Raw genomic sequence first — 13,092 nt, 5'->3', positions numbered from 1 at the left:
CCTCTATACAGCTTGGGTTATGTATTTCCCACAAAATAAAAAGTATGATACCAAAAAACTTTTGGTAAATAGCATAATAGGAAAAGCAAGAGAAGTAAAGATTCAAGTGCCTTAACCTACAATTTTAATCGGAAAAAAATATAGAAATTACACACTATAATAATTGGGAGACATTAAACTAAACAAGAGAAGAAAAAGTGTGGATGGTTCCAAGTTCCCAGAGAGTTTGCTCTTTTCTAAAGTTGTGGCAGATATAATCAATAATTATTATTTTCATAAGAACTTGGTAACAAACAGCATGTGAACAGCTTCACCACAGATTAATGCCACCTCTCACTGTTCTCCGATACAAGCTCTGAATACAGCTGTCATGAAGAATACCAGACCTACCATGGGATCTTGCATTTAAATTGGACTGACTACATTACGCTGAATGGCTACTTAGACACAGTTTATATTTTTAACTGTCCTTAGCCAGATAAGATTAAAATTGCTTCAAAAGCCATGCATTTAACATTGCAAGAATTCTTAGAAATATTTATGGGTGGAGAAAATCTAAATTACCCGATTTTAAACTTCAGTAATTTAACTCCTTAAAAATACAGTAAAAAAGCAACTTAATTATGTACTGTCATAACCAAGTTTTTATAGAAAGCCTAAACCAATTTACATTACAGAAAGAACAAACAGCATCCTAAAAATACATTCTCTTTATTGTTTAAAAATAACTTTTACAACTCAAAAATATTCAAATAGATTTTTTTTCAAATTTAATACAGAAGTTAAAACAATTCCTTCCACCCAAAACACCACCTACATAACTTGATTAATCAAAATTAAAAATCTCAAAAAAAAAAAAAGGTTGAAAATGGAACACTGTAAAACAGAAATCTGGCTAAGCAAAGCACGAATCGATACTCCTTTTATAATTATTTCAATAAAGAAATATTTTCAGAAAGGAAATACTGAAGAACGTTAACTATTCCGTGAATAACGCAGGTGATAGGGTTAATGCTTTGGTGTCTAAGATCCCAATCCACCTGATTTCTAACCGAGTCTGGGCTCTAAGCCTGTCCCACAAGCTCCAGCTGCCATAGATGACTGGGGTCATTCATTGGTTACTACCTGCAAGGACTGGGAAGAAAAAACGGAGGTATTTGTTTCTGCCCACTTGCTGGCTGGTAGGCATTTTTGCTTGGTTTTAACACCACCCCCTCCCATCTTATATGACATGGTATACCTCTTATGATGCTGAGGGCTATGCTGATCATCAAATATTATTTGAGGTCTGGAAGGGATGTTTCCCACATAGCAAAAATTGGCAAATGGCTATGGAGACCATTTCATCTTCCATCCAACACCCCAGAGTCTGGTTTACATTACACTTGTTGCAATTCCGGTGGATTCTAGTATGGTGACGGGGTTAAAAAAAGGACCCGATGCAAGGTCCCAGTAACCCAATAGGCTACTTGGGTACAGGCCTCAAGCATCACATTGCACAAGGTGGTATGCCTCCATGTCTCATGCAGACTGGGGCTCCCCATCTCTCATCTTTCCGACCTCCAGTATGTATGAGGGAAATGGGCTGGGATTCTGGCTTCATGCCAGGGTCTCTGGGCAGGCCTGAAGGTATAAAGGGGGCACTGCCATAATCTCCATCTTCAGGTTTGTAAAACCCAGAGTCACTGGTGCCCAGTTCAATTTCACCCTGGAACAGCTCAGTTGGGTATTTTGAGGAGTGCTTTCTCATTGATTAATAAAGCTGTGGCCTCTGCATGTAACCATACTCTGGCACGTGTCTCATTGCTTTCATGTCTGCATCAATTAAGCTGAGCTAGTAAAGAAACTGGCAAAGATTTTTTCTGAAAAAACTTGTGAACAATATCTGTTAAAAGTGAATGTCTACAACAACTGCGAACAAAATCTGAGACAATCCTAAGCCATTTCCATTTCTAGGTTTGTATTCTTTAACCAGATGAAGTCACAACCATCAGAAACAAAGTGCTGGAGGTCAACAAAGACGAAAAATTGTGATGGGGACAGTATTTTAACAATTTTTTCATTTTAATGATATGATTATTTCTTAGCATATGAACTCTGTAACAAGACTCCAATACACAAATAGTCAGAGAGTTTAAAATATACACTTGCCAAGATGGTTGATCAAAGGCCTTTGTGAACAAGTAGGTCCTGAAACGACTCCCAAAAGGACAGCAAGCACTGGCCCTTGGGAACTAATAGAGGGAATTAATTCCTCCAGCAAAAAAAGCCCTCAATTAAGAATGGTCTGACAACTACATGCTCAGTTCCAGTTAGCAGACTACAACATCAACCCAGTTGATCCTAAAAGCCGCAGCAGAAAACAAGAAATGCACTCTCCCAGAAAACTAGACAGTTAAGATCTTCACAGATCCTAAGCAATGAACTATATGACAACTGGACACAAATAGTTGCCAGAATAGAATACAGAATATACCACTGTTGTATACTCAGAGTGACCCATTCTCAAAAGACAAAAAGGAGTTCAGGAGAGCTGACAGTTTCTGAAAGAGACAATATTAAAGGTGTAACAGCAAACTATCCCGATACAAAGGAAAGACAGGAAGGTCAGGAGCAATGTAATGACCTGAAAAATTAAGAAGGAATCCTACAAAAAGTGGAAATGGATAAATTGCTAAGGAGTACAAAAGAATTGCACAAGCACGTAGGGACAAAATCAGAAAGCCTGAGGCAAAAAATGCTTTAAACCTAGTAAGGGACATAAAAGGCAAGGAAAAGAGGCTCTATAAATACACTAGGAGCAAGAGAAATATGAGGGAAAGTGTAGGTCTTCTGCTTAGCTGGAAGGAGAGCTAATAACTGATGACATCCAGAAGACTGAGATGTTTAATGCCTATTTTGCTATACTAAGGACAGCTGACCAAAGAGGAAATGTCTCCGCACCTCTGTGTACTTTTTGTGATTCTCATCACAGAGGAGATTCACTTACACTCCTTGCTAAGTACTTGAAAATTAGCCAGTGTAGATGAGAACTGCAGCTACCCAAGAGATTGGGGGAAGGCAATGAAGTGCTACCTTGCAGCAAAAAGCACTATTGGGACAGCCTAGGTGATAGGATAAATCCAGAATTATACTGAAACTGGAACTGGTTTCAGTAGAACTGACTGGAAAACCAGGATGACTGAATCAATGGAGTTGCCAAAGAGTCACACAAGGCATGCCATCTTCCATTTCAGTGGGTAGTGGCCAGGATTTGGTTTTTTGTTTAGCTGCTTTTCTTTCCTCAAAATACTAAATATCAGGTGGCTGCCATATTCTTTCAGCCAACATAATTTACCAATAATAGCTATTCTCATCCTGTCCGATCAAGATGCTAATCTTGAATTTACATTTTGAAATAGATAACAGATAAGCTTTAAGTTTCACTTTTGTGTTGTTTATCATAAATATTCATGTTGCCCAAACATTTTTTTCTTAGAATTTACATTCATTTTGAATTCTATTTTTTCCATCTCTGATTGCTGTTTTATCATTTTGGTTGTTTTCTGCTCTTCTTTTTCATTATTATTAGTATACACCGAGACATTCTTCATTCTTTTTATTTTTCCTGTCTTCATTTAATATGTATAAATTTAAAAAGATCTATTTTCTTCTTGTATTCACATGTGATTTTTATAACAGGCACTATATTATGGAAAGAAGCACTAAAATTGGGTACAGTTCATTATTAAAAGTTATGAGCTCTCCCCGCTGGTGTATGGTTCTTCCAGTGAATGCTTACCTCCCGACATGGATCCAAGTTTTGTACTTTACTAAAACTCCCACTGACTGAAAGGTCATCCAAGCTAGAAAGAATTTTATTCACAGTTCCATCATCAGCTGATCGTTGTTTTTGTTTGGATCGGCAGAAGTCTCCTTGGATCCACAATACCGCTTGCTTCCTGTTTAATATTAAACCAAAACCAATTAGTATCAACCACAAATTTTTATGCAGACAAAACTGGAGAGAGAAACATGCCAAACCATCAACTGAGAATATTTTGTCTTTTATATCGCCTCATAAATACATTGTATAATAAATGTATACATCTCTTCTTCAGTGGTAAATTTAAAAAAAAGTCGTAGATCAGATATGAATCCCTGTATGGTTTTGTGCATCAGATATATATTTTCCAGCTGTCCCTTGCTCTAAAATACTTTAGGATTTTGTTTAAAAGAAGCTTATATGAATCAGAAAAACAAACATACTGCAGAACTCAGTCATTTTGGAACAACGTGTTAAAGCCCCCCACACAATGCATGACAACGGGGTGTTGTATGTTGTATTACTGGCATGAGTTTGGGAGGTGTGGATTAATCATAAGTAGCAAAGCCACGGCTGAGTTATGCAGGAGATTGGGGGAAGTATAGAAGTACGGTAAAGAGAACCAAGACAAGAATATCAGCTGCAGGAATGGAAGGAATGGGCAGATGATTTTTAGGTGCATGGGAGAGGGGGGGAAAAAAAAAAAAAGAGTAGTATTTATCCACTGTGCCACCCATTTATGGGATGGGTGAGCTTGCAAACTGGAGATAGATTAAACTGGAAGTTCTTTAGGACAAAAACTGTTTTTGCTGTGTGTATGCACAAATGCTGTCACAGACACTACTGTGTTTCATATTAGTAGTAATAATGAAGAGTAGAGAGGAATGAAAGAATTTTTAGTAACACGTTTCTGTTAGGAACATCTCTCCTCATTCATAACAAATGGGTAATGCCTCTTGCCTGTGGAATTTGCAGGTAGTCCAACAAGGTGCAAAGACTAAGCCCGATGGTTCAACTCAGGCTACCAGAAGAGTTTTTCCAAAGCTATAGAAACACTCCAGCATCTGAATATTAGCATTAAGACAACAAGTTGAAATTATATTAACAGGCAATTACATTTTTAAGTCTCCCTTTAGAGAAAATATTCACTTTGTTACAAATTGTGTTTTAGTCATTTACCAGACTTCCAAGGTGGTTGAATGAAGATGGAATCTATTATCAAAGAAAATGATCAGGTAAGAAATTTCTCATACTGCTGTATAGGTTCTTTCCTCATTCAGAAGAAATGGGAAGTAGTGAACAATGATTCACAGAAGTATGAAGGGCAGGTGGGGAGTAGATAAGCAGAGTGTTATTCATTATAGTAGAATAAGCAAAAATTAAACTGTGCCTCCCAATATAAAGCAAAAGCTCTGTAATTTAAGGAACTATTTGGGAACACAGTAGCAACTTCCTACCAAAGGATGCCTTCTGCAGAGGAATGGAAACTTTTGACTTTCTTCCTCAGGTAAGACACTTCTTCCCATAAGAATGCTTGAGAGGTATCTTTACAACTCCAGGAATGCCTATTTGTGCCAAAGAAGTGCTGAGGACTGGAACAAAGTCATAGGAGAACTACTTCCCAGGAATTGTGGTAAGAGGAACCTATGTTGGGCAGAAAGGTTTCTGGAGCTATAAGAATAATCTTTTCTTTATGACAAAAAGAGTGTGGGTTCTTGTGATGGCAACTAGAAAAACCACCCACAGGCTTGTCTAATCTGTTCTTGTTTAATCTCAACATCAGTTGGAGAGGGTAATATACCTGAATAAAGAATGCAGGTAGGGTTGTTACCTACTTTTCTCTGGTGAGACCTACTATCTTGGGGAAACTCCAGTGTCTCTGCTGTGGTAAACTTTGTGATTATTAAATCTGTGTAACAAACATCTACAGGCTGGTTCCAGTTGTTCTGGGCAGTGTAAAAATATAACAGAGACCATCCCTGCCCCAAAGAAATGGTTTGTTCTCATACCAGAAACTGAATTGGACAAGACCAATGCCTATTCCTAATTGAGTTCTGTCTTGAGCCCAAAATGTATCAATGAGGTTAATGGAGAACTCCTGAACTACACTTTTCCTTCAACACCAGGCTGTTAACTGTGAGTGGTCCAGGTCTGGACAAAGAAGACATCCTTGCTTTAAGAGGTCTGGTCTTTTGTTGCTTTTTTGGCTATCTAGCAAGTCGTGATCTAGGAGGATGAAACTTCATCTCTATGTTTAAAGACAGCAGATTCTTCTCTGCCTTGGGCATTATTTCCATTACCTCAGAAAAGGTCTGACCTCTGGTTATTCATCGATTTCGGAACGGGTTCAGGCTTCAGGGTGCAAGCTAATCTCTAACCTACAGGAGGGTAGACAAAACTTCCCCTTTAGGAAATTTATCCCATAAAACCCACTACAGGGTTTGATGCACCTTCTTCTGAAGCTGCTGCTACTCTGGCTACTGTGAAACAGAACACTGGACTCAATGGACCACAGTGGTCAATCTTGTATGGGTATTCTTATATTTTTTGCTCAGACATGCAATTGATAGAGCTGAAGTAAAAGGATGCGGTAGCCTGAGATTTTGGAAATTTGTACAGCAGAGAGTCAGAGCTAGAGAGAGCTGGATGCTTTTTTCTAAGTGAGGGATCATAACCCCAGGACCATCTAATCTTCCACGTACACTCCTCACTTTGTGTGGCTTGCTTCCACAATGAGCACGCAAAGATGCAGAGTGAAAACTGGGTTGGCTTTCAGCATATTGTCTGTATTTACCTGCCTAAAAGGGGACATTCAGATATGTACCATGAATGATGCTTATTTTTGTACTGCATACAACAAGTGGGTCCATGCTCTCAGAAAGACTTTTTGGAGGAACATTCTGTGAAGTCCTGCTCAGGGAATGATATCAATGCATAGTGCCAACAATCCTAGCTGCTAGAGATAACTGGTAAGGATGACCACTGTCAGGAAGTGACTGATGCAATGAAGTTGTAGATTTTTGCAAATCTTTACAATGGTGGTAAAATTATTCCTTGTAGCTATTGATTTTGGAGCCACCGTTCTTGCCATACATGACTTCAAAACTCAGAAAAAAAAAATACCAAAAAAGAATAGTCTGCATGCTGTTACAAAAGATCTGACCAAAATGTGAACTTGAAAACTTTCACACTGAAAGCAAGGATCTTACCCTGAAACAAACAAACCACTTCCTTGCCACCAAAGAGATGTTCCTTACTAAGTATAGGGAATATTTTTGGTCTGAATGCCTACAATTTAGGTTTTGAAATTTCTATGCAGTCTTCCTCACCCTTACGGTTATGGGATTTTTTGGATGGAAATCCTCTTTCTGAGGGTGTGACATCTTTTCATGGGTGAGGCTACTGCTCTGTCAATGTTAGGCTCCTAAAACTTACGCAATTTCTATTTTTTTGTAATATAACATTTTGGCTAAAACCAAATGTTAAACTAAAAGCCCCCATTTGGACATTACGATGTCCTCAAAAGATGGTACATGTGGAAAACCCTCTACAGAATTATGATTGAAGGGGAAAATAGATATTTTATTATAATTAATATTGATGAACTCCTTGCGAGCTAGTGGTTTCCTGTCCTGTGATAGTAATGCAGGGGTTTTTTTTGGGACAAATAGCTTGATTGTGAGAATAATCTGTTAGAAAGACCAAGGAGCCTGAAAGGACACCTGTTTGCTTCCCCAGGGTGGCCAGCGGATATCTGAGTACTTCAGAAGAAACCTAGTACCAGTCAAGGCTTTACTCAGAAAATCAGGAGCCAGTTTGAACATGGGAAGGGATTTCTCTCTTACGTCCCTGTAATTCTAGGATGATGTAGCTGCATATGGAATGTACTTCTGCTGTAAGTACAGACTACCTAAAGTGCTCCTTCTATTCTAATGTGGAGCCAGCTCATGAAAATGGGGAGGGACAGAGAGAGACATCTTGCTACTCTTCAGATTCTGATTCCCTTTCCCTGTCAAAGTGAGGGTCTGCAGGCAGTAAACAAGAAACAGGCAAAATTTTTATTACACTGTCTGAAATCTGAGACCCTTTCCTTGAGAGAGCCAGGGTTCATGGGCTAAAAGCTAGAAAGGCACAATATCTATTATGTTGCAGCCTGAGGTAGGGCTTCACAGGAGTAACAGGCTTCTCTGCATGTCTACATATACTGCAGGGTGAAGATGGGACCAATACCAAGCACAGTGAAGGAACTTTACAGAGAACTGAAAAGTCCCAGCAAACACTACATCTGGGTGTAAAGGCAAAGAAGAATGGGTTTAAACCCTGATATTTATTCCACTTGCTCATTAACAAAATGAAATGCCGCCTTACAAAGACTACGCTTGCTTTTCTATTTTTGGATCTGAAGCCTCTGGGGTTTGAAAGATTTATTCCTGGAGCAGGCTGGGAGGGTTCTCCTCTCCTTGGAAACCCTCATACTCCTCAATGAGCCTTCCCACAGCAGAGCTGTGGTTTGGGGGTGGTAGAAGGAGGGAGAGAGGAGAGGACATGCCAATCTGATTCAAAGCACCATGCCCAGCTCATCCTGTGAGGCTCCTGAAAAATCACCTTATAAATATAGCATCTTAGACTTGGCTCAATGAGTGCAGGATTTCTTTGCTACTGTGATGGGGGCAGAGGGAGCTTGCTAAGAGGTGCCGCTGCACTGAAGGAACCAGAGGGGTAGAGCATCAATGCTCCAGTGATCCTTCAGCTCAGCAGAGAGAGTGGGAGGAGCTAGAAGCTGAAATGACGTTGCTACTGCATGAAAATGAATAAAAAATAAAGTTATGAAACAAAACTGAACTGCCAACTTGTTATGCTGCCAGAGATAGAATTTTGGTGGCCTGAGTTGAACAGTGGGGCTTAGTTGCTGGAACTTCCAGCAACAACACTGAATTGCTTCTAAACTGTGCAGGTCAGAGGGATTACCTGTTAGTGATGAATGAGGACAGAAGCTGTGCAGCAGAAATTTACTTTATCTTTTTCTTTACAAGATCTGGAAATCTATTATAAAGTGTGGTTGTAAGTGGAAGGACTGTTCTGCTAGCTAGGAAGGAAAATCATGCTTCAAACAGTTCAGCATCTGTTATCTTCCCAGGTCTTTATAAATAATAAAATGCAAAACAAAAACAAAAAAGCAACCCGTCTCACCACCCATCAGGGTCTTGTCTTAGCCCTTGTTTCTAGGGCTTCAAAGTCCTTACAGCCCTTCTTCATAGCCTTCCCCAGCCAGCTCCTGCTCCCTGCAGGTGTCCCCTGCCCCAAGCCTTCTGCCTGGCAGTTGCAGAGAGCCCCTTTCCAGTTCCTTTCCAGCCCCAGGTCTCTGCTTACAGGGCCCAAGGATGGTAACAAGCTTATTGGGATGCAAGCATGTGGCTTGTTACAGTGATAGCCTGTACTCTCTTAACATACTCTCAAAGTATGTTACATGTAAAGCAGAGGTTGGAATACACTGTTTTTAGTGCTGTCCATTAACTCTAAATTTTGAAAGCAAACTTACATAGCCTAATAAAAGTGGCAGTACAGATCATTTGAAAGTTCACTCCTCTCACCAGTACAGTACACTGTGGCACAAAGTATGGTAAACAGTTTTCACAAAATTACTATCAAGTTGATTTTCTTGACACTTTGCTGCTCAGAAAAGCAGTAGGAAACTGAAGCAATGCATTTCCTCCTACCTACTCCATTTTCCTCAGTGAAACTAAACAGCTTTTTATTTTACACATGAAAACCATTGCCTAAATCCCAAAGATGAGTGACCATCACAAAAGCACATGCAGAAGTGAACTGGAAACCTTTCATTCGTCATAAAACATATATTCCTTTGTATAAGCTTAAGAGATGAATATAGTGTAGCAATAAAGTCAGTGATAAAGACAGGCCTATATCAATATAATTTCAAATAATATGCTTTTACATGATTGTTGCAGAAGAGAAAGAAAGTCTGGCTGACTGGTTTAGGATGATGAATTTGTACCTTCTGATAGATACACTGAATACACGCTTTATTACCACACATAGCAAATATTTGCATGTTTGCCAGCATGTGTGAACTAATTACCTGAGGTGCTCTCTCTCTTTTGGCTCCAAATATTCATAAAAGTGGGAGCATAAACACATAAATCTCACTATGAATAAATCTTTTAGCTCCAAATTTAGTTTTTTACATTTTTTAAAAAGAACAATAATCTATTTTTCGAATCTTCTCTATTAGCCTTCTTTTCCCATCAGAAGTATAAGATAATATCGCTTCTGTTAGAGGGGAAAAAAGTGTGACACTATAGCAATAAACCAAAAAGAGATTGGATTATGTGCATGCATTGCCTCAGAGAAAAGCTCCCACTGGGAGGTCAGATAATCAGTAAATATAGCAGGATTAGATAGTTGAAAAAGTGTTCCTACACAGAGTGAGGAAAGTCAATATCCAGTATACTTAAGAACGATCTGAGATTACACAGCTGCTGATGTCAGCCAAGTTAACTCGGAAGAACATGATGGGAATTTTTAAAACGAAAACAGCCAATATAGGAGATGGAGCGGTAGAGGAATCCTGCCATTGCTTCAACAACAAGTAAAAACTGAAATCATGTTGCTCATGAAGTTTAAGATCATTTATAAGAGGGCTTTGTGTATTTTATATATAATTATACATATAATTGTGCTTCTAGCTCTCATGTTTGGGAAGATAACTTTTCAGATGAGAACAATGTGCAAATCAATGCAGAATTGTTTTCTCGGGCTGCTTACAGCCCAAAGCAGCAACTCTAAGACAAGCATGAGTTGCTCCATTTATCTATATGTGTTGTTCACTCTGAATACTAATGATATTTTAAATAGCAAATCTGTTACCTATTTTACTGCTTCACATTTTAACACAAGCACAACCCCAAACCACCTTCCATGTTTTCTCAGGTGCTAAAAGCCTTAACTGTCCCCAGGTAATAAAACCTTGAGCTCTGTTCTAACAACTTCTAAAATTAAGTTTTGTGTTGCCAATACAAAAATCTACAGCACAAAAACCTGAAAAATGTAGAGAAAGGTTAAAAAATGTATAACTCCATTTTAAAATTTCCCTGCATTTTACAGTAAAATCTGCAATTTCCCACATTGGAGTGCTGCAGAACAAGAGTTATGTCACAGCATGTAAGTCCAATTGAGTGAATACTAACGCTCTGAGTAATAGGCTAATTTGAGACTGTTGTATTTACATTTGTTGAAATAAATGTTACTTTAGCACAATCTGTGACACACATGCAAAGCCCCCTTCCTATTCCAGGGAGAGGGCCCCTCCCCAGAGGGAGCTGCTGAATACAGGCTAGGCTGTTGCTCCCTTTGGGGTGGAGGGAGTAAGGGGAGAACCTTCGGCCCTAACTAAATCAGGGCATGAGTGAGATGTACAGAGTGGAGGAGGGCAGAGCGAGTGGCTGGTGCTGGGAACCCAGCAGGCTAGGAGGTAGTGAATCCAGAGCTTTCACTAATCTTTCCAGACAACCCTCTGTCTTACTGCCAAGAGAAAGCTAACAGTCGGGGGCATCAGACTAGACTGGCACCTCCACAGGACTCATTGACTACGTGTGTTTTTTTTAAACAGAAAAGGTTTTATAAATCAGACACTAAATATATAGATTTGTGACCCAAATCTAGCCATTGGTACCAAACTTAAGGTAAAGATAATAAAGTAACATATTTCTTTTTCTCGGGCCAAAATCTCAATCTGCCACAGCTCTAGGCTTTATTTGAACCTGAATACATCAAAGATGCTTTCGGCATTGCTAAGCAACACTACAGTCAAGCATTTATTTTAAATAAAGATGACCACCACTTTGGCCATCACTGTTCTACTGTCCTTTAGAAGCTTCTGAAACAAGACGTGTATGTGCTTTAAGTTTTCATATTTTCATTTTATAATCAATCTTGATGAAGTTAATTATTTCTCAAACACCACATTTACACTACTCCAGAACAATGTATTTCTCAAACAATACTATTATTCTACAACAATAGATATTAAAGGTATGAATCCTCAATTCAAATTTTGGCACAGGTTTCTCTTGTGCGACCTTGGACTAGTCATTTTTTAATCTCTATGCATAGGCACTGACTCCGGGGTGCTCTGGGGCTGGAGCGTCCACAGAAAATAATAAATCTCCTCCTCCCCCTCCAGTGTCTCCCGCCAATCAGTTCCTCTCCCTCACACCCCAGCACCTCCTGCCTACCCCCATCAGCTGTTTGGCGGTGGCGTGTGCGGGAGGGGGTTGGCCTGGCCGATGCATACCCCAGACGCCGGGGAGCGGAAGGGGCGGAGGTCCAGGTGCAGATGGGGCGGGACCAGCCAGTCCCTTCCGGCCGCTGGGATGCTGCTCTGCAGCATGGTGGGCTGACGTTGGTGGCTGTCTGAGAGAACCTGCTCAGCCTGGCTGGAAAGACTGCTTCTGCTCCCTGCTCGGGCATCAGGAACTGGGGGTGAACGAGCCAGAGTCCCCCACCCCCTGGCATGTTTCCAGCTCGCTCAGCCATGGTCCCCAGCAGCTGAGCCCAGGCAGGGAGTGGAAGCCACCTCCCCAGCCAGGCTCTCCCAGACAGCTGCTAGGCTGCAGAGCAGCGACTGGGAGGGGCCGGCATTAGAAGCAGCTCCCTCCCACTCCCCGCCTGAGCTCCCTCCCACCAGGAATGTGCTGGGGGGGGGGGCAGGTGCAGAGGGAGGACAGAGCACCCCCTCCCACCATGCAGGTAACATGGGTTGGGGAGAGCACGGTGGCCCCAGGCTGGGTGCAGGGGAGGCCGGAGGGGGAGAAGAGAAATGACATGTTCCTGGTCATGGGACCCCCATTTAGATCGTGCCTCCCGCCCCCCGGTATGGGGAGGCACCAGTTATTTATGGCCACCCTCAGGAGAGGGGGTGGAACGGGGGTGAAAAGAGGCAGGGCAGGGCCTTGAGGGAAAGGGCAGGGCCTGCGATGGAGCAAGACTGTTGTGTATTTCTTAGTTTTTCTTAAGGACACTACATCCTCTGTTAGGTTTTTCCCATAATGATGCATATTTACAGTGGTCATCTTAAAATGTATTTTGTGTTGGATAGGAAGTTAAGCTTGGGGCAGGAGGGGAGGTAATGGGCAGAAGAGTCTATGCTCACCAAACCTCACTCCCCTTCAGAACCTGGAAAGGAACCGAAGATTCCCGAGTTGTATGTACCATGCCTCTGCTGTCAACAAATATCTGTGAAATCCAATGGCAAAGTGTCCTATTCC

The 13,092-nt window shown here is 40.8% G+C and overlaps 1 protein-coding gene across 4 annotated transcripts in view; it reads right to left on the bottom strand.

Moving 5' to 3' along the window:
* The window catches only part of CDC14A (cell division cycle 14A), a 117,595-nt gene that overhangs the window by 20,688 nt on the left and 83,815 nt on the right, over nucleotides 1-13,092 (bottom strand). For all 4 annotated transcript variants that reach the window (XM_077824632.1, XM_077824629.1, XM_077824630.1 and 1 more), the window contains one exon: nucleotides 3,782-3,941. In XM_077824632.1, the coding sequence (XP_077680758.1) occupies nucleotides 3,782-3,941 (160 nt within the window). The remainder of the gene's footprint in view (nucleotides 1-3,781; nucleotides 3,942-13,092) is intronic.

The sequence above is a fragment of the Eretmochelys imbricata genome, chromosome 8 (assembly GCF_965152235.1).
Source record: "Eretmochelys imbricata isolate rEreImb1 chromosome 8, rEreImb1.hap1, whole genome shotgun sequence".
In the NCBI taxonomy this organism is placed as follows: Eukaryota; Metazoa; Chordata; order Testudines; family Cheloniidae; genus Eretmochelys; species Eretmochelys imbricata.
Note: the sequence above shows the minus strand (reverse complement) of the source record. Positions and strands in the feature narration are given on the sequence as shown.